At 63.9% G+C, this 25,545-nt stretch overlaps 3 protein-coding genes across 4 annotated transcripts; 1 reads left to right on the top strand and 2 right to left on the bottom strand.

The window, feature by feature from the left end:
• Nucleotides 1-273: 273 nt before the first annotated feature.
• Nucleotides 274-2,557, bottom strand: GPX4 (glutathione peroxidase 4). 2 transcript variants are annotated; one of them, XM_030336394.1, is made up of 7 exons: nucleotides 2,457-2,557; nucleotides 1,497-1,591; nucleotides 1,268-1,412; nucleotides 954-1,105; nucleotides 831-855; nucleotides 591-650; nucleotides 274-513 (listed from the first exon to the last, which is right to left on the bottom strand). In XM_030336394.1, the coding sequence occupies exons 1-7, from the start codon at nucleotides 2,538-2,540 to the stop codon at nucleotides 481-483; spliced, it is 594 nt and encodes a 197-aa protein (XP_030192254.1). In that variant the 5' UTR covers nucleotides 2,541-2,557; the 3' UTR covers nucleotides 274-480. The 2 variants fall into 2 exon arrangements, with proteins under 2 accessions (XP_030192254.1, XP_030192245.1); XM_030336385.1 differs by lacking the exon at nucleotides 2,457-2,557 and adding an exon at nucleotides 1,862-2,074.
• Nucleotides 2,558-8,092: 5,535 nt separating this feature from the next.
• POLR2E (RNA polymerase II, I and III subunit E) lies at nucleotides 8,093-13,589 on the top strand. Its single transcript, XM_030336496.1, has 8 exons — nucleotides 8,093-8,211; nucleotides 9,233-9,407; nucleotides 11,185-11,300; nucleotides 11,860-11,940; nucleotides 12,502-12,560; nucleotides 12,655-12,733; nucleotides 12,904-12,984; nucleotides 13,207-13,589. Exons 1-7 carry the CDS (start codon nucleotides 8,155-8,157, stop codon nucleotides 12,967-12,969), a joined length of 633 nt encoding a protein of 210 aa, XP_030192356.1. The 5' UTR covers nucleotides 8,093-8,154; the 3' UTR covers nucleotides 12,970-12,984; nucleotides 13,207-13,589.
• Nucleotides 13,590-17,556: 3,967 nt separating this feature from the next.
• On the bottom strand, nucleotides 17,557-23,265 carry ARHGAP45 (Rho GTPase activating protein 45). The gene is made up of 13 exons (XM_030335818.1): nucleotides 22,335-23,265; nucleotides 22,044-22,181; nucleotides 21,756-21,946; nucleotides 21,533-21,657; nucleotides 21,376-21,459; nucleotides 21,163-21,249; nucleotides 20,898-21,070; nucleotides 20,376-20,564; nucleotides 20,141-20,278; nucleotides 19,818-20,044; nucleotides 19,540-19,732; nucleotides 18,753-18,861; nucleotides 17,557-18,412 (listed from the first exon to the last, which is right to left on the bottom strand). Exons 1-13 carry the CDS (start codon nucleotides 22,605-22,607, stop codon nucleotides 18,090-18,092), a joined length of 2,250 nt encoding a protein of 749 aa, XP_030191678.1. The 5' UTR covers nucleotides 22,608-23,265; the 3' UTR covers nucleotides 17,557-18,089.
• Between the last annotated feature and the right edge of the window lie 2,280 nt (nucleotides 23,266-25,545).

Below are 25,545 nucleotides of genomic sequence, written 5' to 3'. Positions count from 1 at the left end.
CACAGGCAGGCCCTGAGCAGCGGGCTGATGCCCTGGATGAGTCACAGCCAGCAATTCCTGTCGCCTCCCACAGGATCAGCCTGTGCCCAGCAGGCGCGGCTGCTAAGATTAGCGGGCGCAGACGCGGCCCTAGGAAGCCAGAGAACTCCTGAACTCCCAAGAGCCCGGGGAGCCACCACCACCCTCCTGCCCCTGAACCAGAAGGCCCCCGGGGCAAAAGGCTTCCCCGCCTACCCCCCAAACCCACCCCAGGGAGGCAGGAACTTGCAGCAGGCCAATTTGTACGTTTATTCCCACAAGATAACCGGGGGGGGGGGGGGGGGGGCGCCGAGCCACGAGCCGGGCCGGGGAACCTTCCTCCGGCAGAGGGTGCACGCCGGGTTCTCGGGTCTGCCCCACCAGCAGGCTGGTTTTCAGGCAGACCGTCACGGGTGCCGGGTAGAAGGCTCCGAGGGGCAGGGGCGGCGCATCCTTGTGGAGCTAGAGGTAGCAGGGCAAGTCCTTCTCGATCACCTGTGGGGGGAAAGGGGGTCAGCGCTGGCCTCTTCCTTGGCCCCCACCCCCCAGCGGGCCCCTGCAGAGGAACCTACCAGGGGCTCTTCCATGGGACCGTACCGCTTCACCACGCAGCCATTCTTGTCAATGAGGAACTGCAGGAAGGGGCCGTGTCAAAACAGGGACCCCGCAGCTCTGGGGGGGAAATGCGGCCCCTGGGGCCGGGGCTGGAGTCCCTTTGGGCAGGGCACTGAGCTGTGGCTGAATAAACGGACCCAGGGGCAGGAGCTGGCCCTGGACACGGTCCTAGCCTGTCCCCCCTTCCCCCTTCTTACCTTGGTGAAGTTCCATTTGATGGCACTAGAAGACAAATGTGAGATCATGAGAAATCTGTGGCGATTGCGGACCCCCCGGGGTCCCTGCGGACCCCCCTGCCCCCTCCTTTGCCCTGCACTCACTTTCCCAAGATGCCCCTCCCCTTGGGCTGGACTTTCATCCACTTCCACAGTGGGTGGGCGTCATCCCCGTTCACACAGATCTTGCTGAACATATCGAACTTGACATTATAGCCAGCAGCGAACTCCTTGATCTCCGCGTTACTCCCTGGTTCCTGGGGCAAGCAGGGGCATTGGGGTGAGTGAGGACAAGCCTGGACTCCCCCTGGTCCCCGCTGCCACAGGCCCGACCCAGATCTTCTCCCCACACCCGCCCACCCTAGTCTCGACCATCCCGACACAGGGACACCTAGGGACACAGCTGGCCAAGTACATACCTGCCTCCCGAACTGGTTGCAAGGGAAGGCCAGGATCCGTAAACCACACTCAGCGTATCTGGCGTGCAGGTCGACAAGCTGAGTATAGTTTACCTCCGTTTTGCCTCATTGCGAGGCCACGTTGGTGACTATGCACACGAAGCCCCTGGAGGAGAGATGGTGCAGTCAGGCCAGGTCAGGGCCATCGACCTTTTCCCCTGCCTCTCCCACCAGGCAGGTATGTACCCACCGGTACTTGTCCAGGTTAACCATGTGTCCATCGATGTCCTTGGCTGAGAACTCGTGCATGGACTGAGCACAGCGCCAGTCGTCTCGGGAGGCACACTGTAAGGCAAGGGCACCATGAGGGGCCTGTGGACCTCGCTGCCACCTGGCCCATCGCCCAGCTCGGGGTCCCCAGAGGAAGGACTCCCAGGCGGATCCGTGCCAAGAAAACCATGTCCCCGAGACAAGGAAAAACTGAGGACTCCTCCTCCTCGAAGGCGCCCGCCGCTTGCGCGGCAGGGCGCATTTGACAGAGGACACTGAGACCCAAAGAGGGTTTGGGACCCCGCCAGGTGGCTCCAGCGGCGGGTGTGGGGGCCCCGCGCGCACCGGATCCCGGGAATCGGCGCTACAGCCGCTATCACAGGTCGCGAGCGCCGCCTGCCCCGCTCTCTCTAGACGCGGCCCCTTCCGTCGGGGGCGCGCCCTCTTGCGCCCGCAAGCCCCAGCCTTCCGCCGCGGGGGGACCCGGCGCCGCCGCCTGCCCGGCAACCGGCGCCGCCGCCCGCGGCGACCCGGGGAGCCGGCGGCTGTGCGGCCCATGCCGGACCGTTTCCGGCCGCGCCTGCGCCCCAGGGCCGCGCCGGGGGGACAAAGGGCCGGTAGCCAGGGCGCCCGGCCGCCCGTCTGTGACGCCACTGCGCGGGGCCCAGGGGAGCACGGGGCGGGGGAGGGGCGGTGACGCCCCGCGGCGCGTGACCCGGAGTTTCCAGCCCACCGGGCGCCTCCCGTTCGCCGGGCCCCGGCCGGGGGCGCCAGCGGCCGAGGGTGCCCAAGCCCCCCCAGCCCCCTCGACGCAACCCGGAGGCGCCCATCGGGGGTCCCTCCTGCCCAGGCCTGCTCCCGAACGCGCCCCGCCCGAGTTCTCCGCGGCCCCGCGCGCCTGCCCAACGGCCCGTCGGCCCGCCTCCGGCGCCCAGCTCACCATGGTGCCGGCCAGGCCGGGTGCGGCCACGGCTCCGCACAGCAGCGCCGGCTTCAGCAGGCGGCACAGGCGGCTGAGGTTCATCGCGGCGGCGGGGGCGCCGGAGGCAGCGACTCCTCCCCTCGCCGAGCCAACCAATGGACGCGCGCCGGCGGGCCTGGCCTCCCCGCCCTAGGCCACGCCCAACAGAGCCCTCACTGGTTGTACGCGCAGGCGGGGCGGACGCGTGGTGACACCAGCCAATGGGAGGCCGGGGTGAGGGGCGGGCGGGGTCGGGGCCGGCCCGGGCTGGGCTGCGGCTCCGCGGCTCTGCGCGACTGCGCATGCTCGCCGGCGGGGAGGGCTGCGAGGTCCGCGCAGGCGGCGCGGCGCGGCGCGTTGGCGAGTTTAGGACGGTTATCCGGCTGGTTGACCTCGGCACCGCGGGATGCCTGACCACTTGAGATAGTACTGGAAACACGTGGTGGGGAGCTCGAACTCCCAGAAATATCGCCCAGCTCTTTGAACACTGGAGGTTTTCTTTTAAAAGTAAATAAAGTCAGTCGGGGTCAGACTCCCGCTCACTGGAGGCTGCGGTGTCGCTGCGGGGGCGCCCCGCCCGTGGGCCCAGAGAAGGCCGGGGACCACCCAGCGGCGAGCGCCCGCCGTTACAAGCAGCGCGTGAGCCCGGGGCCACTAACCAGGCGACGGTTAGCGGGCCCCTGTGGCCGCGAGGACGCGCAGGTGTGTGCGGGGCAGCGGCGGCACACGCCGGGGGAGTAGTCTGCACACAGTGCAGGCGTGCTCGGGCATTTGGCCGAGTCGGTCCAGAAGACGGAACCGCCCTCTCTTGGGAATTGAGCCAAGGAATTCCTCAGCGGCCCGGCCGCCCCCACTCCCAACCCTGCCTGGACTTTGACCTGTGGATGAGTGGGTGTTTTCAGCTTGTGCTACAGCGCACTTCTTATCCCCTTCTCGGATCCTCCCGTGAACCCGTGAACATTGCTGCAGAGACGGGGGGGGGGGGGGGTAGGACTCTCGGCTTGGTTCACTTGGGGGGCGCCAATGAGACCCCCTCCCACCCAGGCTTGCCAAAGGGCAGAGCTGGGGCCCTTGGCCTTGCGCCACGCTTAGAGGTAAAAGTGCAATGAAATGAGGAAGCCCATTCCAACGGCCAGGCCCTGTCTTGCACAATGGCCTTCACGTGGCCTCCTCCCTCCAGTGCGGCTACCAGAGGCCCACTTGTCTGAGTCACCTCCTGGAAGAGAGCCCCCATAGTCCCACCTGGGCAGCCTCACTTCTCAAGAAGGAGCACCCCCCCATCCCCCCACTCCCCACCCCCCGCGCGCCGCCCATATTGCTTCCTCCCTGGAACCGCGGGGTGTCACGGCCACGTTGGGGAAGGACCCTGTCTGGCCCTGGGGGAAGACTGCTGTTTTCACTTTTGCCGCAGTTGTGGCCTATAACTTCGTCATGACGATGGCCCCCGAGGCTGTTGGTTATTGCAGGATGGGCCAGAAAAACAGCTCGGGGGCAACGCCCTTGTGCCCACCCCGCAGGAGGAGAGAGGTGGAGCGAGCTGGCAGCACCCATGTCCTGAGGTGGCCAGAGGCGGAGACAACCACCCACGTGGAGGCCAGCAGGAGCTGCCGGTGGGGCGTCCGGGCTTCACGGCTTCTGCCAGAGACACTCCGTCTCACAGAGGGGGCCGTGGAGTCTTGGGAAAGTCTCAAGGCTCCAGGAAGGCTTCCCTGTGGTGGCCTCAGTTCCTGTGTGTCCCCAGTGAGGGGGCTCAGCTGGCCACTGGCGAGAGGCCTTTTCAAAGCGGAAAGTTTTTTTTTTTTTTTTTTTTTTTTTTTTTAATTTTTTTTTTTTTTCAACGTTTATTTATTTTTGGGACAGAGAGAGACAGAGCACGAATGGGGGAGGGGCAGAGAGAGAGGGAGACACAGAACCGGAAACAGGCTCCAGGCTCTGAGCCATCAGCCCAGAGCCCGACGCGGGGCTCGAACTCACGGACCGCGAGATCGTGACCTGGCTGAAGTCGGACGCCTAACCGACTGCGCCACCCAGGCGCCCCAAAGCGGAAAGTTTTTCTAATTGAGATAAAATTCACATAACATAAAATCCACTATTTTAGCCCTTTTGAAGTGCACACTTTTTTAAGATATTTAAAACGTACAGCCATCTCCGCTAGGTAGTTCCAGAACATCCCATCACCCCAAAGGAAACCCAGTCCCCATCATCAGTCACTCCCTGTCCCCTCCCCCAGCCCCCGGCCCCCACGAGCCCCTTCCTGTCCGTGGAAGAGCCTGTTCTGGAAATTTCACACACGTGGACTCACACCCCGTGTGGCATCTGGTGTTGGGTTCCCTCCCTGAGCGCCGTTGTGTTCGGGGTCCGTCCGCAGGGCGGCGGGTGTGGGCGCCTCGCTCCTGCTCTGCTCGTGGCCAAGTAATGTTCCCATGCGTGGTGGACACAGTGTTTACCTGTTCGTATATTGATGGAATTTGGTTGTTTTGAACTTTTGCCTTTGTAATGCTGTACAAGTGTTTGTATGGGCATACATTTTCATTTTTTAAATTAAAAAAATTTTTTTTCTTTAATTTACATCCAAATTAGTTAGCATATAGCGCAACAATGATTTCCAGGAGTAGATTCCTTAATGCCCCTTTCCCATTTGGCCCATCCCCCCTCCCACAGCCCCTCCAGCAAGCCTCTGTTCCCCATATTTATGAGTCTCTTCTGTTTTGTCCCCCTCCCTCTTTTCGTACACTTTCATTTCTCCTTGGTATGCACCTAGGAGCGGAATTGCCGGGTCAGATGGTAAGTCTCGTTTAACCTTGTGAGCAGCTGCCGGACTGTTTTCCATCACTCCATTTTATATCCCCACCCAGGAGCGTGTGGATGGCGGCCAGAGTTCTGGACTCAGCCTCGGCCACGTGACACAGCATGGCGAGAGGTGCGAAGGAGCAGCTTGCCACTCTGTGTCTCTGTGTCCTGGCGCTGAGGGCACAGTCACTGGACTCTGAATCATCAGAATGATGCTCAGGCCTCGGCAGCCTCTCTGGGGTCCTGAGGCCCCCCTGGCCCCATGAGCCCTTCCTCCTATCTCTTCTGTGCCCTGTGGAACAGCAAGACTACCTAACATCTACACACTCACTACTGTATTCACCTGCCACCCATGCCTGGGCCCTCTTGGGGTACTATCCGGGCCACCTCTCCTTGGGGCCGGCCTCCCCCCGCCCCCAGGTTCCAACAGTCCCGCCTTCTCCCCTTGCCAGATCTGCCTTCACGCCAGCAACCTAGACAGATGCCATTTCTCCCATCTTAAAACCGCTCCTAGCTCCCTCTCCCTCCACTTTGGCCCCCCTCCCCTTGGCATTCACGTCCACATCTCCAACTCCTTTCCTCTCATCCATCCCACCCTGGCCAGGCCCCCTCCTCATCTGCCCTCCTTGGGGTCACCAAGCTCCCGTCCAACCTTCGCATCTGCTCAGACTCAGACTGCTGTTTCGTGGCTTTGATGGTTGCTCTCTCCCTCCTCCTCCTCCAGATGCTTTCTTCACCTGGTTCCAGGGCACCTGGCAACCTCCTACCCCCCTTTATTCTACTAAGGAGCACTCACATAACACTGCTGCTGCCAGGCACTGCCATCATTAGTCAAGCGCCCTGAGAAGTGGGTGCTGTTTTTGTCCCTGTTCTACGAGGCAGGGGGAAGGGAGGCATTTAGGTACAAAATTGTTAAGGGATGTGCCTCGGTTCACACAGCCAGGACTGGAGGCCAGGCCACTGCTTCAGGATCTGTGTCCCGCTCTGTGCCCTTCTGCTGCTTCTTCCTCTCCTCGGCCTCCACATCTTGGCAAGGCTCCAGTCCTGGTCTCGGATCTGTTTGGTGACCGCGCCCAGCCTCCGATCTCCATTGACTCCCACAAGTCTGCTGCACCGCCCCCCCCCCCACCCCCGCCTCCCAACCTTGGACTTTGCCCTGGATTCCACTCATATCCCAAGGTCTCCTTGATCTCTCTCCTTGGACCGCAAGGAGATCATTTCTTCTTTCTTTTCTTTCTTTTTTCTTTATTCTTATTTTTTAAGTAACCTCTATGCCCAATGTGGAGCTCGAACTTCTCCTCTACCAACTGAGCCAGCCAGGTGCCCCCAGAGCCCCTTTCTTTCTTTTTTTTTAATTTTTAAATTTTTAAATTTATTTTTGGGAGACAGAGAGAGACAGAGCATGAACAGGGGAGGGGCAGAGAGAGAGGGAGACACAGAATCTGAAGCAGGTTCCGGGCTCCGAGCTGTCAGCACACAGCCCGACACGGGGCCCGAACCCACAAACCGCAAGATCATGACCTGAGCTGAAGTCACACGCTCAACCGACTGGGCCACCCAGGCGCCCCTCCAGAGCCCCTTTCTAATCTGTCACCCACACCTGTCTCTCCCTGGCCTGTTGGCCCCAGTCAGGGCTGCTCTGTTCTCCCTCTTCCCTCTCTGTCTCTCTCTTCTCCGTGTCCCGTCCATCTGCAAATCTGTGGGCTCCACCTTCAGAATACCAGGACTCTGCCCACTGCTCTGCCCAGGTCATCCTCTCCACCCCTCCTTGGTCTCCCTGCTCAAACACTGAGAGTGACTGACAAAGTTAACCCAAGCCTTTCAACCCAAGCAACAAGGCCTCCCAGGGTTTGCCTCACTGCACTCTTCAACCTTCTGTCCTCCCCTCCCCCCACAGGCCTCCTTGCTGCCAACTCACCAGGCAAAGTGCAGCCTCAGGGCCTTTGCACACACTGTACCTTTTGATAGACCTTTCTATAGACATTCCCACAGCTTCCTCCTTCTCTTTGGGCTTTTGCCAGAGTCTCTCTCGCTCCTTGCCTTCCCTGACCTCCTCCCCATTTGAAACTGAAAGTCTCCCACGTTGCTTAGCGTGGTCTTCTTCCATAGCATTGTCACTTTGTAACATTATCGTCTGTTGTGCTCACCGTTTCTGTCCTGTGTCTCCCTGGAATGTCTGTCTCTGTGAACGTATGGCTCAATGAGAAGCTCCTGATGGGCCTCCAATGGGGCGAGCGCTGAGCTGGGGGCAGGGGTGGATGCGCAGTGGGGGTTGCGGGGAGACACAGGTGGGAGCACCTCATGAGCCCAGGAACTATGCCAGGCTCCTCCCAAGCACAGCCGTCCCTTTAGACTCTCACCTAACCCTCTAAAACGGGGACACTTTATTTCCATTGCACAGAAGGGAACACCAAGGCTCATGGGCATTAAGTTGGACGGGGCCCGCAGCACCTGGATGCATATTTGCAAAGGGCCTACAAAGTTGCCCGGCCCTCTCTGGGAAGCGAGGAGACCGCTGCCTCCGTCCGGCCTCAGTTTCCCCTCCCGTAGCTCGCCTCCGCCTCCCACACGATTCTAAATCCAACTCACAGAGACCCGCGTTGAGCGGAAACCACAACTCCCGAGAGGCCCTGCGGCCAAGGCCACGCGAGAACTGCCGAGGCGAGAGTGGGCGGTCCCGTTCGCACGCCTCTCGCGCAGCCAACCGCCGCTCTCTGAAGGCCCGGGCTGCCCTTGGCGCTGCCGCTCCCGAAGGTGTCTGGATTCAGGCGTTCGCTGTCGACAGCCCTCCACGAGACGGACTGGGGGCTTGACAATGGCTCGGCGCAGGCGCAGTCGGCGAGGGTTCTGCCGGGCTGGGGCGCGTTGACGCGGAGCGGCGGCGGCCATGGACGACGAGGAGGAGACGTACCGGCTGTGGAAGATCCGCAAGACCATCATGCAGGTGAGCCTGCCCGGCTAACGCGGCGAGGTCGGACCAGGACGAGGTCCCTGCGGCGCGCAGCGGGGCCGGGGCGCGTGGAGGACGGAGGGGCCGACGGCCTGTGGCCGAGCCGGGAGTCCGGCGGTCCCGGGGCGGGGAGGAGGGGGTCTCCCCCGAGCTGGAGAGAGACGGCGGACCCCTGTTCTCCCATTTGGGCCTGTTCATGGAAGGCTTGGGCTCTTGCCCGGGTGCCTGACAGAATCCCAGAATCGGGGCTTGGGGGGAGCCCTGCTGGTCAGTGAGGGCGTCTCACTGATGTTTCTGTTCGGCGGCTACTTCACGGCCTCGGCCGCCACCTTTGAGCTCCTCGCGTTGTTCGGGACAACTAACAGCGACAGTCTGGCTGAGCGTTCACTGCAAGGCGTGCGGTTTAGCCGCCCGGTGGGAGGGGACCCGTGCGATCCCAGGCCTGGGAGAAATCCCGCCGGAACTAAGCCCAGGCGGCCGCATTCGGCCTCTTCTTACCGCTTCGCAAAGCTGCTCTATGGCAGGGACCAGAGCAGCCGTGCCCAGGGGCGGCGCTGGGGGCCCTGCAGGCTGTGGAGGGACAATCAGGCCAGGGGTCTCGTGGAGAAAAGGGGTGGGCGCAGGGCTGGATAGCATCTCCGACCTTCCCTCTCTCCGTCCGGATCCTCTTCACCCACTGGAGGAGCCCTGGCCAGCCCAGCAGTGCCCCTCCCACCCAGACCCCAGGGCCGTAGCTCTGCGCCAGCGCTTCCCGGTCACGGCCTGTCCCCGAGGCTCAGGATAAGGTGACAGTTGCGTGGGTGGCAGCTGGTTGTCTGGAGCAGCGCAGGGGCTCTCTTGGGGTGTGCCCTGGCCTGTGTCCCCACCTGCCCATTTCCATCTGACGCCTGCACGCACGTGTCGCATCAGGCCCCCAAACCCCGTGTCCTTCTCTGCAGCGGCCTCATCTGGCCCGAGCTCTTCCCGCCAGCTCTCTCTGCCCTGAGGTCACTGGGCTAGCTCTCTCTCTCTGCAGCTCTGCCATGACCGTGGCTACCTGGTGACCCAGGATGAGCTGGACCAGACACTGGAAGAGTTCAAGGCCCAGTTTGGGGACAAGCCGAGTGAAGGGCGGCCACGGCGCACAGACCTCACGGTGCTGGTGGCCCACAACGACGACCCCACTGACCAGATGTTCGTCTTCTTTCCAGGTGAGGGCCGCGCTGGTCCTGGGCTGTGTGTGTCCTGGGGGTCACGGTCCTAGTAGAGCCATCCGAGGGCCTGCTCGGGGGTCCCATGGTAGCAGCTGCATGCTGTGTGACCAGTGTCTACACTGACCCTTTTTATTCTTCCCAGCCTGGAAAGAGAGCACACACCCCCCCCTCCGCCCGCCCCCCCCCCCCTTCACTGCAGTCGACGACATTGATGTCTGACTTCTCTGAGCACTTTTCCCAGCTTCCTTCTCCTCGATCCCCTTCCCCAGTTTTTCTTCCTCGGCTGTGTTCTCCACCAGGATCGTCACAGGCCTCCCAGGGGGGCCCCCAGACCCCTCATGACCCGAGACTCACCTGGGTCCTGTCTGGCCCCCACCCATCAGCCCAGCCTCCAGTCTCCAAGCCTCCCGTTTCCTGCAGCCCCTTCCTGTGCTGCTGCAGGGTTCTGGCCCCGTCCCGCGCCCCGTCCATGCCCCTCACCGAGCTCGGGTGCCACCTCTTTCAGGTCGAGCGAAGAGCCCACCGAGGGGTGTTCCGGGCCCCCTGTGTCCCTCTGTCTTAGCACCTCCTCCACTGAGGCAGCCCGACTCTAAGGCCCATAAGGGTCGGGAGGCCGTGTTGTGGGGTGAGCACTTGGGGGCCCAGCCCACTGCCTGGAATCAAGGGGGGTGGCACACGTTTACAGAATGGACCCAGCTGGTGCTTTGACAGGAAGCGTCCCTGTGTGTGAGGCGTGGTTATTGGAGGCATTGGTGCTTAACCGCCTGCGTCCCTGTGGTGCTGTCTCAGCCTCCTGAGAGTGGGGGCGTCCGTGTTCTCCCGTGGGCCGTAGCTCAGAACTGGGGTTCCTGCTGTGTTAGTCCACACAGCACCCCCGACCTGGCGGCTTGAGCGTCCGTCACCGCTCCACTCCCAGCGCCGGAGGCACGAAGTCTGACGCCAGGTATCAGCAGGGCTGGTGGTCTGTGAGGTGTCCCCTGGCGTGTCGGTGGCCGCCTTCTTCCTGTGTCCTCACACGGCCACTTGCTCTTTGCGTCTCTGTCTTCGTGTCCTAGAAGGACAGCAGTTGGTTGGATTGGGGTCTGCCCCGATGACCTCGCGTAAATTTAGCGTTGTTTCCAAGTGCAGTCACGTTCGAGGTATTGGGGGTTGGGACTGTAACGTAAGGGCTCGGGTCGGGGGGGACACGACTCAGCCCATGATACTGCCCATCAGTGGAGCGAGGGTCTCAGGAGGGTGCCATGATGGAGCAGTGGGCAGGGTCCTGGCACCAGGGGCTGCCCGTCTGCTGGGCTCCCGGAGTCCAGAGGTCCCATAGTGCCGGGCTCTGGGCCTGTGCGCCGTGGTGACCCAGCACCCCACCAGCAGTGCAGGGACGGGAGGTAGTCTCCGTGGTGGGACGTCGTGCTCCCGTAGACCAGACGAAGCGCTTGATGTGGGCGTTCCCAAACCCTGGAACCACTGAGGCCCCGGACCACATGAGTCCCAGATCCTACTTCCAGGAAGGGGTCCAGTAAGTCCGGGGTGCCAGGCCCCTTTCAGCTTCCCAGGTGACGTGGAGGCGGCCAGCCCCCTGCTCTGGGAGCCAGCAGCCAGGTTCCTGTCGTGCGTGTGGGGAAGCTGAGGCCTCAGAGAGAAGGGGCCGTTCCGGAGTGGCACAGGGACCCCTCGGCAAAGCAGAGCTAGCACCCGGGTGCCCGAGAGGGCGAGGGAGCCGGGCCCGCACGGCGAGAGGGGCCCCGGCAGTGCAGACCGCCGTGCGTTCTGTCCGCAGAGGAGCCTAAGGTCGGCATCAAGACCATCAAGGTGTACTGCCAGCGGATGCAGGAAGAGAACATCACCCGCGCCCTCATCGTGGTGCAGCAGGGCATGACCCCCTCCGCCAAGCAGGTGGGTGGGGGCCCCGCCCAGGTGCTGAGCCCCGCTGCCTCTCCTTCGGCCCTGAGCACCTCGCTTCCCTTCCTGCCACAGCTCCTCACGGGGCCCTTCGCCCATCCCGAGGGGACCCCCGGGGACTGGGATCTGAGGAGGAGCAGTTGTCCCTCGCTGAGGGGCAGGGCCAGAGTGGCGGGGCGGTCGGCGCCCCGTCTGTGACGGGACGGGACGGAGGACCAGTAAGCACTCTCGTCCTGTGCTTGGGGGCTGCAGGGCACTCCCAGCCCCGTCGGCTCGAGGACGAGCCCCGGGAGCGTTTTGTCAGATGGAAACATGCGAGCATCACCTGGTTGTCACCGTGACACCAGGCCGAGGCCCCTGTTGGGTGGGCGGGCTCTCCCCGTGGAGGAGCCCGGCTGCCTGGTGGTGGGTTTTGCTGAATTGCAGCGCTTGGCAGTTTATTGGGGTGTGAAAGCAAACCCTCTCTGGCTTCCCGCCCCCCGCCAGCCTCCAGGGAGCGAACGGTGGGGTGGTCCTGGCTCTTGGCTGTGCCTGAGGGCGGTCTCTCTTCCAGTCGCTGGTTGACATGGCCCCCAAGTACGTCCTGGAGCAGTTTTTGCAACAGGAGCTGCTCATCAACATCACAGAGCACGAGGTAGGGGCCTCAGGTGGGGGCTTTGGGGAATGGGCCCTCCTCCCCAGCGGGGGCTAGCGAGGGATGAAGGGAGGCTGGGAAGGCAGTGCCGGGCCCCACAGTCCCTCACCCGCTGGGGGATGGCAGAGACGCGGGCGTTTGCCTGAGAGTAGGAAGACAGTGGGGACGCGTCCCCGGGGCTGGATATGCTCCCGCTTTGGGGAGAGCCGGTCTGGTGATGGAGGTAGGGCAGGGGTCCCTGAGTGTGGTCCCGGACGGGCCGCGGCAACATCACCTGGGAACTCAATCAGGAATGCAGATCCCCAGGCCTGCTTGGCCTGCACAGTCAGGAAGCCCCGGGGGGTGGGGGCAGGACCCCAGGGCTGGTCTGCAGGAGGCGCAGTCCGGGGACCCCCGTCCACATGTGGAGGCGGGAGCAGGATGGGGCTGCGCCAGGACATCTCCAAACCCCGGCCCCTCTGTTTAACGTGGCGCGGCAAGGCAGCTGGCCAGGGCCCGCCCCGCACCCCTTCTCTGTGTGGGGGCTCAGCGGGGCCTGTCCTCAGCTCCTCCTCTTGGCAGCTGGTCCCGGAGCACGTCGTCATGACCAAGGAGGAGGTGACCGAGCTCCTGGCCCGGTAGTATCCTTTCGGCCCCCTCCCCTGGGCCCCCGCACCCCACTCACTCCCACCCCCGTCAGCTGAGCCTGGCTTTTTCCCTGACTGAGCTGCTCAGTAAACTCCGAGAGAACCAGCTGCCCAGGATCCAGGCCGGAGACCCGGTGGCCCGCTACTTTGGGATAAAGCGAGGGCAGGTGAGGACTCGCCCCCCCCCCCCCCCCCGACCTGGGGCTCCCCCAAGGGCAGGTGAGGAGTCCCGCCCCCCTGTCACCCAGGGCCCCCCCCCCACCCCAGATCCGGGGTGGGCTGTGACTTCAGCCTGTGGGGAGGCCCCAGCCCCTGTTCTGCTTTGGCACCTGCGCAGGTGGTGAAGATCATACGGCCCAGCGAGACCGCGGGCAGGTACATCACCTACCGGCTGGTGCAGTAGCCGCCCTGCTCGCAGGTGAGATGGCGCCTCTGGGGGGGTGGGGCTGAGCGGGAGGGCCTGTCCGTCTCCGGCCCGGGAGGGAGCGCACCGTTCCCGCCCACCGGGTTGTGGCCGGAGAGCCCCTTCTCCCCGCTGCCCGCGGTCCTTCGTGTGTCGTCCACTTGTCGCCGGGCTTGGAGGCAGCTGGCTCAGGCTCGCAGGACCGACTAACACGCCTTCGTCCTTCCTCTCGTCCAGCGGCCCGGAGTCCCTCACCCAGGCTGAGGGCGGCAGCCGGCCCGCCCTGTGGGAACAGTCACCCCAGGAACCTCCTCACTGCTGCTTCTCCACACCCCTGGGCTGAAGGTCTGTGTGTGGCCTCACCTGGACCCCGCGTGAGGGCGCCTCCGGAGCGAACGGGACGGCGCAGGGAGGCTCTCCGGCGCCCGGTGACAAACTGCAGTCCTGGGTCCAAGTCTCTGGCCCCCAGCGCCTTGCTGTCGCCGTGTCCTATAGGGTGGCCCCGAGGACATCTGTGAGCCGCGCCCGTGGCGGCAGAGAGCGAGTTGCTGCTTGCTGCCGGGTGTTTTTAAGAATTAAAAGTATTGGAGTAAATAAAGCGGCCTGTCTGGAAGTCAGAACGACCGTTTGCGACGAGTGGCCTTGCTCGAGGCTGTAGGCCCTAGGCCCCGCCGGGGGGACTCCGCCCCCTTGTTCTGTGGTACCTGCTGCCCCAGAGGGTGGCCGTCCTGTCTCGTCCCTGTACCGAGCCTGCAGGGGGGGTGGACTGTGGGCATCGGGCCCTGTCCACGTGCGCGAGGCAGGCAGTGCTGCCGTGTTGCTTCGACTTGGTTTCCTGCTGCTTTTCTCACGCAGAAGTTTGCAGTGAGATCACCCAGCGTCCTCCCGTTACCGTCTGATTTCAGGAAGTCTTCCCCAGGTTTGCTTTTCTTTCTGTTTTAATAACTGCTTTTTTGGGGTATAACTTATGTGCCACACAAGTCGCCCATTCGCAGCGCACCGTTCAGTGGCTGTTAGTGTTGTCAGTGTTAGAACTTGTCACCCCAGAGGAAACCCTGTCCCCATCACCACTCATTCCTCCCCACCACCACCCCGGCCCCCCACGAGCCCCCTTCCCGTCCGTGGATGAGCCCGTTCTGGACGTTTCACACACGTGGACTCACACCTCGCGTGGCCTCTCGTGGCCGGTTCCCTCCCTGAGCGTCGTGCGTTCGGGGTCCGTCCGCGGGGTGGCGGGGGTGGGCGCCTCGCTCCTTCTCGCGGTCGAGGGATGTGCGCGTGTGCCGTGGACATGTGTGTACCCATTTGCCCGCCACTGGACAGCGAGTTCTTCCGCGTTTTGGCAGTTACGAATAATGTTGCTGTGGGCGTTCACCCCGAGTTTCGCGTGGACGTGTGTTTTCATTTTTCTCGGGCGTGTATCTGGGAGTAGAATTGCCGGGTCGCCTGGAGGCTGGTTGCCCGTTGGAGGAACCACCCGGCGGTCAGCACCGCAGCCGCCCCACGTCTCGTCCGCACACCCCTGCCCTCTGCGGCTCTCCTGGCGGGGCGGGCTGCGTCCTCGCCGTCGCCCGGCCTGCTTTTCCCTGACGCCTGGCCACGCTGAGCAGCGTTTGTGTGCTTACTGGCACTTCGGCGTCATCTTTGGAGGGAGGTCTGTTCAGATCCTTCGTCCGTGGCAGGATCGGCTGGCTGGCTGTCTGTCTGTCCGACCAGGCTGCAGGCGCTGTTGGCTCCCGTGTGCAGGCGTGTTATATACGCCTAACACGCACAAGTCCCTGGTCAGTTACGCAGTTTGCGAGAGCTTTTCCCGTTTTTTGTTTTTGCGAACGTCTGTTCCTAACGTTGGTGTGTTTACACGTGGCCTTAACTTCTGGGATTTGCTCCTGGGCTGGGTATGACTTGGGGATGTATCTTTTCTCCCTGGGACGGGTGGTGCTCTTGATACTGTGAGTGCCTAGCGGGTCGTCACTGCCCGAATCGCCACACTCCTCTGGACTCCCAGGTGGACATGGGTCCTTTCAAGCTCCTCTTGTCTGTGGATCAAGCCTGGTTTTCCAAGTGACAGCTTTGTAGCCTGTCTAGCGGTGGTACACGTCTCCCCTGTGCCTCCGAACGTCCGTACGTTGTTTGCCAAAGGAAGCCAGACGCAGAAGGTCACGTCCCATGTGACTCCACTCACGGGGGGGTCCCGTCCACAGAGACAGTAGATGGTGGGAGTGGGGGGTGTGGTGGGGGGCGGGGAGGCAGTGCTTCGTGGGGACAGAGTCTCAGTTTCGGGAGATGGAAAGTTCTAGAGACCGATGGAGGGGGCGGCTGCATGACCGTGTGAGTGCGCTTGCCGCCCGTGAGCTGTGCACTTAGATGTGGTACGTATTCCGTGCATTTTAACCACAGTGAAAAAAAACAAAAAACGACTTGGTTATTGTGTCCTTCCCCCCACAGTGGGGTTTTGTGTTTTGTTTCGGTTTATCGATACTTAGTTTGTGTGTTTTGTTTTGGGGGGGAGCATAGCTAGTTACTGAGGTGTAGCTGACAGGGTGTCACTGGTTGTGCACCTGAAATTAACGTGACTCTTGGCTGTTCTTGAATGTGGACTTCGTACAGGAACAGGGGTGCCTGGGGGCTCCGTTGGTTAAGTGTCCGACTCTTGATTTCGGCTCAGGTCACAGTCTCACGGTCCCGGGAGAATCGGGCTCTGCACTGTGGGATTGTTTCTCTCTGTTTGCCCCTCCCCTGCTCATGCCGCGCTTTCTCAAAGTAAATGAACTTAAAACGAATGTGTAAAAAATCCTTTTGCTTTTGGTTGAGTTTGCTTGGTCTCTGAAGCTGGGTGCAAACCTCTGGCCCATCTGCACACGAAGGACTTTGAACAACTCTGAAGCTCCGTTCGAAGTCGGCAGAGTTTTGGGCGTAGAGGCCATGGACGTTCCTGTCATTCTGGTGCAGGGGGTTTTTTGTTGCCTCAACCTCCATGCCCTCCTTCCAGCGGCACCTGGCCTTCCTTTGAGAATTCATCCCTTTTGGGGACCAGATCCTGCCTGTGCCATTGAGTATAACCTCCCTAAGATCGGTTCAGGTTGGGCTGTTGCTCAGACACCTGCCTCAGGCCTCATGGAAGAGGTGCCCCCTCCTTGGATACGGGTGGATTGAGGAGGGGGGCCCCAGCGTTCACATGGCCCCAGGCCCCTGTGACATGCTGTGAGCTGGGTCAAGCCTGGCCTGAAGCTGGCCCCAAACCGGTAAATTACCAGGCACCTCATGGACAGCATCCAGAGGCCTTCATTTACAGGCCTGGCCAGACTTCAGGGGGAGGCTTTCCATGACCCTTGCTGTTTGAATAATGCCCGTAAGTGGAAAGCTGCCGTCTGGCTGAACGCCGAATACAGTTAAATGGCCTTATCTGAGCTTTTTAATTTTTTTTTTTTTAATTTACTTATTTTGAGAGAGAGCCCCCGAGCTGGGAGGGGCAGAGAGGGGGAGAGAGAATCCCAAGCAGACCCTGTCAGCGTAGAGCCTGACGTGGTGCTCGATCCCATGAACCAGGAGATCATGACCTGAGCAGAAATCAAGAGTCTAAAGTTTATTTTGAGAGAGCCGGCAGGGAAGGGGCAGAGAGAGAGAGAGAGAGAGAGAGAGGGACAGAATCCCAAGCAGGCTCCACACTGTCAGCACAGAGCCCAACGCAGGGCTCGGTCTCACAAACTGAGATCATGACCTGAGCCGAAATCAAGAGTCAGACGCTTAACCAACTGAGCCAGCCGGGCGCCCCTCTTCTGACCCTCTTAAAGCATATATCGGGTGGGCGTGCTCTTTTCCGTGAAGAGCCAGACCATAGGTATTCTCGGCCCCGGGCCAGACGGCCCCTGGTGCTTACTCGGCTCTGCGGGGACGTGGGCGGCGCGTGACGAGGTTTGGCTGCGTGCGGTTCCGCGTTGGGCTGTTTGCCGGCTCGGTGATCTCCTTTTCCAGATCTTTCTTAGCTGCTGCCGGGGAGGGCCAGGCGAGCTGTTGCAGAGCATTCTGACCGGCACCGCTGCTGCTTTCTAAGCCTGGGGTGCGCGGCAGGTTCCGGGGGGCTGCTCTGTGTCAGGAGGGGAAGGCCCCTCCTGCCGCTTGTGTGTCTTGATGGGCGCGAATTCCATCTGCTTTTCCGCCGCATATGAAGAGTTGGATCTTCCCAGTGCCCAACTGTCCTCGGCCCTCCGGCATAAACCCAGCTCGGGGGGTGGTCTCTGAGCTGGGTGGGGGGTCAGTAACAGGAATTGGGGGCAGGGGTCCTCTTCTGCTCCAGGGTTAGGGTTCACAGTGCCGTCTCCAAAGGTGGCCACAGAATTTAAACCTGTTCCTCAGGCACACTGGCCCCGTTTCCAGGGCCGGTGGCTGCCACACTGGACGGTGAACGGACAGCATTTCTTTCATCTGGAAGGTTCTACCGAATGGTGCTGGGCTAGAAGTTTCTACGAAGTGGTTGTTTGAGGTTGTGTCTGCACAGCTGGTCTCAAAGGCCACTGGAGCTCACACAGCTACAGTGGAACTTCGGTGTCCTCTGTGTCCCTACCCCCAGCCTGCCACCACCAGAGAAGATAGGCTCGGATTCTAAACTTTATTTTAAGCAGAGTAAATGTGCATGTGAAAGACGTACATCGTGACCAAGATGATGGAGCTCACCACGCGTCTAAACCCCAAGCGTCCCGACTCGGTTTTCCAGGAAAGCAAGGGCGTGGTGCTGCCACTGGCCGCTGCCATCTGGCTTTCAGAGTGGCCTTCGGTGGTGGCCCAGCGGTGAGAGGTCAAGGCAGAGCTTGTAGGCCCACAGGGCAGCTGGCCCCGGGGGCAGGGCCACGCGGCAGGGACGTCCGAGGCTTCTCTGAGCACACAGTCAGTCCCCAGACGACTGGACAGCGGGATCTCCCAGCGAGGCTGGGTCGGGTCGCCGGGGCACACAGGCAGGCAGTGCGGGCTTCGGCCTCACCCAGTGCCCCAGAAGCTTCTGGAAGAGGCAGCCGGCAATGCCCTCACCGGTATGGGCTTGAAGGAAGAGGCCTCCCGTGGCCTCCCGGTGACTGGACACCCACAGGGATGGGAGCCGGGAACACACGGCGTGCCCCGCGCCCCAGCTACACAAACTCGGGCTGCCTCTCGTGGCCGGTGCCCGCTGCGATCTGCCCACCGTGGAGCCACGTGATGGGCAGTCCGACCTCGGCCACATTGTTGCACTGATTGGTGTTGAACTCGGAAAGCTGCTCTGCCAGGCCCTCTCCAGCCCCGGCCCCCAGCTGCTCCTCGCTGCCGCTGCCGCTGCCCTGGGCCTCCTCCACGCTGGCCTCGCTGCCCTGCTTCTCCAGGAAGCTGAGGCGGTACGCGCCCCTGCCCGCCGGGGACGGCAACTCCGAGGCCTCCTCCCCCTCGGAGTCGGAGTCGTTGGAGGCCACTTGGGATTCTGCGAAGCCAAGGAAGGTGGGGTGGGGGCAGAGAGGCCAGTTGCGCCGTGACCAGGAGGGACCTGGGGTCCACCGCCTGACCTGCCGTCCTCTCGCCCGGCCCGCTCCCCGCCCTGGGAGCACCCACCCGCAGGCCGAGGTGCGGGCTCAAGGCCCAGGGCACCCACGTCGGTGTCTACAGAATACCGCAAAAAGGCGTCTCTTTGCTGGTATTGGCAACAAATCAACAGTTGATATAGGCGATGTCCCTGCCCATGGGGCGTGTGGCCTCCAAAGCCCCTGACGTGGCCCCCTAACACCGCACGGTCTGCCAGCGGGCACCCAGGCTGCCCCGCTCACCTGGACCCCCGTCTGCAGCCTCCTCCCGCAGCGGGAGGGCAGCCCCTGCACCCGCCTCCGGGCACGGCGCCTGCACCCCATCCTCAGCCCGCTGGTCATCCGCGTCGTCCTGTGGGCGGCAGAATGTGGTCAGCCGGGGTCCGGGATTCTGGCCCCTCCCAGGCTCTGTTCTCCGTCTGGTTAACTAAACGCCCGGCACGCGGATGGCCTGATGCCACTGTGCCCGGTGTCGCTAAGCAGCTGCGACTCGCCCACGTGGGGCAGAAGGCCGCGGCCGGCAAGGCCGAGGTCCCGTGTGGACGCCAGTGTGCCCTGCCGCCCCGAACACACACCCCCTGGAAGAGGGCCTTCCACGGGGACGGGAGCACAGGAGCACGAGGCTCGAGAACAGAGCAGACGGGGCTGGCAGACAGGAGAACGGTGGCACGAGATTAAAACCCAGCAGCCAGGTGAGCTGGCAGGTTGGACCCAGCTGGGCAGCACGCGAGCGTGAGGACGTGCTGTAGGCGGCACGGAGACGGGAGACCCACGGGGCCGGGCCGAACGCGAGGTCCGAGGTGGGCTCCGGAGGCGGGGGCACGGCCACAGGGCCTTTGCACCAACAGTGGCTCTCCCTCAAGGGTCGAGCCCTTCCTCCATCAGTTCTTTGCTTAAAAGATGCCTCCGAGGCCACTTCTGACCACCCGGCCCAAAGCAAGCGCGTCAGTCATTCTGTCTCCGGCCCGGCCCCCTGCTCAGAGCGGGCAGCCCTGCAGTCCGCCAACACCCTCCCCCGGCCCCCAGGCACCTCGGGCTCCTCCTCGAAGACCAGGTCGTAGTGGGCGATGAGGGTCTCCACGATGCGGGCCTGGTGGGGGTAGTCCACCAGGGAGGACAGGGACACGGTGGCCTCGGTGGGCCTTGGCCGCAGCAGCGTGGGTCCAAACACGATGCCCAGGTTCCCCGGGGTCATCTTGTTGTCTTGCTCCACCTCCACGATCCTGGGGGCCGTGCGGGCGCGGGAGCAGGTGTGAATGGCTCCCCCAGGCCCCCCACAACCCGGACCCCTGCCAGGCCGGCCCTCACCTGCGCAGGTGTCGCAGCAGGTACCGCAGCGTGGCCCTGTTCTCGGGCGGCAGGCCCTGCAGGCGCTCCCGCAGCCGGCCCGCCATGGCCACGGCTGCAGCCTCGCTCTCGGCGGCGTCGGGCCGGCCCCGTGACGCCGCCTTGGCCTCGGCCTCCGCCTTCAGACTGTCCTTGGCCAGCCCCACGAGCTCGTGGTAGAGGCGGAAGGAGATGAGCGGTTCAGGCAGCTGTGGGTGACGGGTCGGACGGGGTCAGAGGCCCCCAGCCCGGCAGTACTCCCCCCGCCCACCCCCGGTCCCGGCTCGGCGGGCACTCGGCCCCACCTGGCGCAGGTAGAGTTTGAGGACGTTGCTGACGTCGTGGGGCGAGGCCTGGGACAGTTCCACCAGCTCCTTGCCGTTCTCGAAGTCCTGGCACAGCTTCTCCACGCGCGTTTTCACCCCGTTGACACGGTAGATGCCCTGTGGGGGCCGCGGTCAGCACGGCCCCCGCCCGCCGCGCCGCCGCCCCCCCCCCCCCCCGGGACGAACCCCCCGCTGCTGCCCCAGGGCCGGTCACCTTGGTGTGCAGCGCCCGCCGCTCGATCTCACAGATGCACTTCTTGACGATGAAGGGCACGCCGTCGGGCGTGCCACGGGCCGCCTGGCCGAAGTCCTGGCCGAAGAGCTGCAGGCGGCCTTGGAGCTTCTTGTGGCCGCACTGGATGGCCAGCGTCTCCAGGCACTTCTTGTGACAGGCCAGGCAGCACTGCGGCGGGCGGCGCGTCAGCGACGCCCTCCCAGCGCCCTCCTGACCCTCACTCCCTCGCGGTGTCTCCAGAAGCGCCACCGCTCCCTGCTCACTCCGTCTCCTCGGCTGGGGGACACGCCTGCCTAGGCGGCTGCCTGCCACCCCAGCTCCTTCCTTCCAGACGCCTCGCTTTTCCTGCCGACAGCCCGGCGGTCCTGCCTCCGGGCCTTGGGCGCTCCCCCGGGGCCCTCCGGTCTCCAGATGCTCCCCTCTGCTCCCGGCTGAGCGGACCCCCCCCACCCCCACCCCCACCAAGCACGTAGCCCCAGCCGTCTCCCGAGCTCGACCCACCTCCTCGCACTCGGCGCCCTGGAAGTAGACGTAGCTGTTGCACTCCCTGCACTTGGCTGGCGTGCGCAGCTTCCGCAGCCGGTGCGTTCGCGCCGCCTTGGACAGCCCCACGTGGCGGAAGGGCCCGCTGGGCACGGCCACCGGCAGCTCGGGGGCCATGCCGTTGAGGTCGGCTGCGGGGCGGGGCGAGCAGTGAGCCTCGCGGCCGCAGGCCAGCACCGGGCCCACCGGCCTCCCCCTGACACCGGGCCCGGGGGCCCCTCACCCTGCTCGAAGGCTGATGACTCTGCGCTGCCGTCCTGGTCCGCCAGCTCCTCGCCGGATGACATCCGCTGCAGCTTCTTGAAGTCCCCTGCACGGGAGACCGGCGTCAGGCACCCCGAGCCACGAGGGACCCTCCCCAGAGGGCTCACGGCCGCCACGGCGTCCCATCACCCCCCGGCTGCCCCAGACGCCCGGCAGGCGGGGGCCTCCTCACCTGAGCCAGGGCCGGGGTCCAGGCTGCCGTCGGAGTCCGCGGCGCTGCTGGGCCACGACTTGTGCACCTGGTGGCCACGCCCACCTGCAGAAGGAGGCGTCTCCAGTGGGGGCCCGCGGGGAAGCCACGCCCACCCCGCACTGAGCCAGGCGCTCACCCCTGCGGTCCTTGGCCAGCGCCCCCTCGGTGGGCCCGCTTTCCTCCTCGGGACCGCCAGCGGCCTCTGTCCCCACAGCGTCGCTGACGTTGAGGCTACCCTTCCGGGTGCGCATGACCGGAGACCTGGTGGACCGAGCCAGGGGGAGGGGACGGGACCGGGGTCACGGAGGCACTGCAGGCGGGAAGCCCGGCCCCCGCGGGGCCCGTGCCGCTGGCCGTACCAGGTGTTGGTGGAGACGTAGGGCTCGAAGTCGTAGCGCACGTCCGGCTCATCGCCCCGCTGCAGCTGGCACACGTGGGAGGCGTACTGCTGGCCGGGGTCGTACAGCTTGCTGCTCTCGCACAGCATCTGGAAGTGCACGGGCAGCGGGGCCGTCTGCATGTGCATCATCTGGTAGTAGGAGATGGTGGCCTGCGGGCGGGCGGGCGGGCGGGCGGACGGGCGGGTAAGCCGCACCGACCGGGCCCAGGGCCCCCCTGCCCCCCGTGGCCAGAGCGCGGGGCCGCACCGACTTGATGGTCTGGTCGCTCTGCCGAATGACCTCCTGGATCTGCCGCAACACCGTCACCTTGGCGTCCTCCAGCTCCTGCTTCTGCGTCTTGGCATCGGCCACACACGTGCGGTAAGTGGCCATGGCCTCCTCCGCCTGCACGGGGGCAGAGGGGTGCCCGGAGATGCCTCAGGCCGGCCGCAGGAACCGAGGCGGCAGAACGGGCTGGGACGCGTTCCCACGGGACACGCGGCCTGGGCCAGCGCCGCGGGGTTCTGCCGCCAGGGCCCCCTCCTTGTCTGCGCTCACCTTGTTCTTGGCCTCCTCCTCCAGACGCCTCCGCTTGTCCAGGGTCTTGGACGCCGCGGCCCCGGGCCCCGTGCCTGCCTGCTCCTCCTCGGCCTTGGCCGCCAGGAAGCGGGCCTTGCTGTGGTCCTCACAGCGCTGCCCGTAGCCCTGCTTGGCCTTGCGAAGGTTGGACTCGGCCTCTTGCTGCGGGCAGGAGGGTGAGGGCGCCAGTCCAGAGCCGGGCTCCGCCTCCCGGCCCCTGTCCCCGACCACCCCCATCAGCCACCCACACATCTTGTGCCCACGGCCCCGCGGGGCAGACAGAGGCCCTACCCAAGAGTGGACAGGAGAACGGGAGGGGACGCCTGCCTACGGACCCTGGGAGGAACGGGCGTCCGGTGTGCCCACATCACAGCCCCCGCAGCTGAGACCTCCACCCGCCCCCGCCAGAGTGGTGGCCACCCTCCCGTCTCTCACTTCCCCTCTTACGCAGGAGAGGTGTAAAGCCGCCCCGGCAGGAAGCCGGGCGCCCTGAGCGTTGGTCAGAAACATGGCGAGTCTTCTGGGGGCCACGCCCCAGCCTGCGCTGTCAGAGGCTTAAACGTACAGAAACTAGCTTGTGCAAATACCAGGGGAAACGTGGAGAGGGTCTGAAAACCATTTCGCTGTGGGAAGCCCTTGAACACGGGACACAGACCCAGAAACCACACAAGAAAAGGCCACCGCTGACACGCTCAGGCTTCTGGCTGGCAAAACAGGCCAAAGGTGGAGTGAAAAGTCAAAGACGATAAACCGGGGGCGGGGGGTGGGGGGGTCCGTAACTCACATCAGCAAGGGCTGAGATCTCTAGTACGTCAAGAGCTCTGACAAATCAGAAAGAAGGAAGGAAGGAAGGAAAGAAGGAAGGAGGAAAGAAGGAAGGAAGGAGAAGGAAAGAAGGAAGGAAGGAAGGAAAAAAGGAAGGAAGGAAGGAAAGAAGGAAGGAAAGGAAGGAAAGAAGGAAGGAAGGAAGGAAGGAAAGAAAAGAAAGAAAAGAAAGAAAGAAAAGAAAGAAAGAAAAGAAAAGAGAAAGGAAAGAAAGAGAAAAGAAAGAAAAGAAAGAAAAAGAAAGAGAAAGAAAAGAAAGAAAGAAAGAAAGAAAGAAAGAAAGAAAGAAAGAAGAAAGAAAGAAAAAAGAAAGAAGGCACCATCCAGCCCCAAATGAGCAAAGGGCAGGAAACAAGTGTTTCGAGGAGGGAAGCAGAGGGAGCTCAGGAGAGGCTCACACGTTCACACCCTCCCCCAGCCGGCCCGCTTTGGGCACCCGTCGGAGATACATGTCCGGTCGCAGGTCCGAGAGATGGACGCAAGGTGTCACAGCGCTGGTGTCTGAAACACCAACAGCCCAGCGGTGACGGGAAGGTGGCAGCAGGATTTAGTGAACTAAGTCCAGTGGCCTCCACAGCTGAGCACCTGGAGCGGAAGATGCTCCCCCCCCCCCGCCCCCAGATTGAGGTGCCCAAGCCTCCGGCCACGGATGGGGTGTAAAGGGCCAGGAGCAGAAGAGCCAGCCCGACACGCTGGCGAGCATACGGAAGGGGAGGGGCGCTTGCTGGAAGGCGGTGGGGGGGAGGTTTTCACTGAAGGCCCCGTTAACGTAGCTGGGAAACACACAGGTGCTTCCCGCTTTGGAAAAGTCTAAAACCAAACTGAGGGGGAGAGACGCGAAGGAAGCTGGCGCTCGCGCCAGACCCGCTGCGCCTGCGCGGGGGGCGCACTGGCTCCCCACTCCTCCCTGCACCGCCGCGGGTGGCAGCCCGGGATCTCTCCCACGCAGGGCCCGCGCCCCCCTCGGGCGCCACTGCCAGCCTCCTGCGGGCACCGGAGGCCACAGCGCCGGGCCCCTCCCACCACCCCGTCCCCGCCGGCCTACCAGCTTCCTCTGGGCACGGTGCCATGACTCCTTAATCTCCTTCCTGCGCTTCTCATGCTCAAGCCGCCTCAGGCTCAGGGGCTGGTGGGGGGCGGCACAGACCGTGAGCGAGGGGGGCCCCGGCACACGCCCGGCCTGTCCTTCCGCCCGGCCGGCCGCCCGGCCCACCTGGATGAAGGTCTGGTTCTGCAGCGTGCCCACCGCCTGCACCATGTTGTGGCCGAACTCCAGCTCCTGCTCTAGGGCCAGGGAGTAGATGGACAGCAGGGGCATGTGCGGCTGCGGGGTGGGGGCGGCGGTCACGGAGGAGGGCCTGGGCGGCCCCCCTTCCCCGGGCCGTCAGCTGCCGCTGGCACCCGCGGCGCGGGCGGGGGGCCCCTTCCCTGTGGCCCCTCTGGGGGGCGTGGAGACGCACACCCAGGCCCCAGGGACCCCACCTCCTGCATGACGCTCTGTCTGCAGCTGTGCACGATCTTCTGCAGGCCTTTGGCGAAGTCCATCTCTGCGGGCGGGGGCGGCGTGAGTGCGGGGCTGTGGGGGCGGCGCCCTCCCCGGCCCCGCACCCCGGGCCGCTCTTACCCAGCATCGTCCGCTTCTCCAGGTAGCCGATGAGGTCCTTCATGTACTTGGCCATGTTCTTGGCATACAGCAGCGCGGCATCCACACCGCCTTCGCAGCGCTGCAGCAACATGTCCACCTCCTCGGGGGGCAGGCAGCCTGCGGGGCGCCCGCTTAGCCCGGCCCGACGCCCCCCTCCCTCCCCGCCCGCCCGTCGGGCCAGCGCCCGCCCGCCCGTCGTGTCTCACCGTCACAGTCGTCGGTGCTGGGGGTGGAGCCCTCGCTCCCCTGCGAGTACAGGCTCTCCATGGTCTGTGTGGGCGGGGGACGCGGGTGAGTCGCCCCCCTCCACCCCCTGGCAGTAGAGGGACGGCCCCCAGAGGACACGGGAGTGACTCACCCCACCCTGCTCACCTGGCTGGGGTCCCCAGGGGGCACCGACAGGAGGGTGCTGCTGTCCACTTCCCCCATGAGGAACTCGGACACGCTGCAGGGCAGGGCAGGGCGGGGCGGGGTGAGTGCCGAGACACACGCGGCCCCGGGCCCCCCAGCCTCGCCCCGGCAGCCCCACGCCACTCACGTGCTACTGAAGGAGACAGCGATGGTCTCCAGGGCCTTCTCAAACTCCCGCTTGTCAGACTCATTGTTGCACTCGTAATGGAAGGCTGGCGGGCAGAGACAAGGACGAGGCGGCTGACCCACTTCTGGAGGTGACCACCCCTGCCTGTGGCCACCTGAAGGGAGCTCCCAGACCAGGGGAGC

Source organism: Lynx canadensis, chromosome A2 (assembly GCF_007474595.2).
Source record: "Lynx canadensis isolate LIC74 chromosome A2, mLynCan4.pri.v2, whole genome shotgun sequence".
Lineage (NCBI taxonomy): Eukaryota > Metazoa > Chordata > Mammalia > Carnivora > Felidae > Lynx > Lynx canadensis.
The sequence above is the reverse complement of the archived record's forward strand: the minus strand, read 5'-3'. Positions and strand labels throughout refer to the sequence as shown.

Coding starts and splice junctions, on each gene's coding strand:
- ARHGAP45 (XM_030335818.1), bottom strand. CDS start 22,607: ATGTGTGGGTGGCTGATGGGGGTGGTCGGGGACAGGGGCCGGGAGGCG. Junction 21,071..21,162: donor GTCATCAGCCTTCGAGCAGG/GTGAGGGGCCCC, acceptor CCCGCCCCGCAG/CCGACCTCAACGGCATGGCC. Junction 19,733..19,817: donor CTGCTGCGACACCTGCGCAG/GTGAGGGCCGGC, acceptor CACGGCCCCCAG/GATCGTGGAGGTGGAGCAAG.
- POLR2E (XM_030336496.1), top strand. CDS start 8,155: ATGGACGACGAGGAGGAGACGTACCGGCTGTGGAAGATCCGCAAGACC. Junction 8,212..9,232: donor TCCGCAAGACCATCATGCAG/GTGAGCCTGCCC, acceptor CTCTCTCTGCAG/CTCTGCCATGACCGTGGCTA. Junction 11,941..12,501: donor TCAACATCACAGAGCACGAG/GTAGGGGCCTCA, acceptor TCCTCTTGGCAG/CTGGTCCCGGAGCACGTCGT.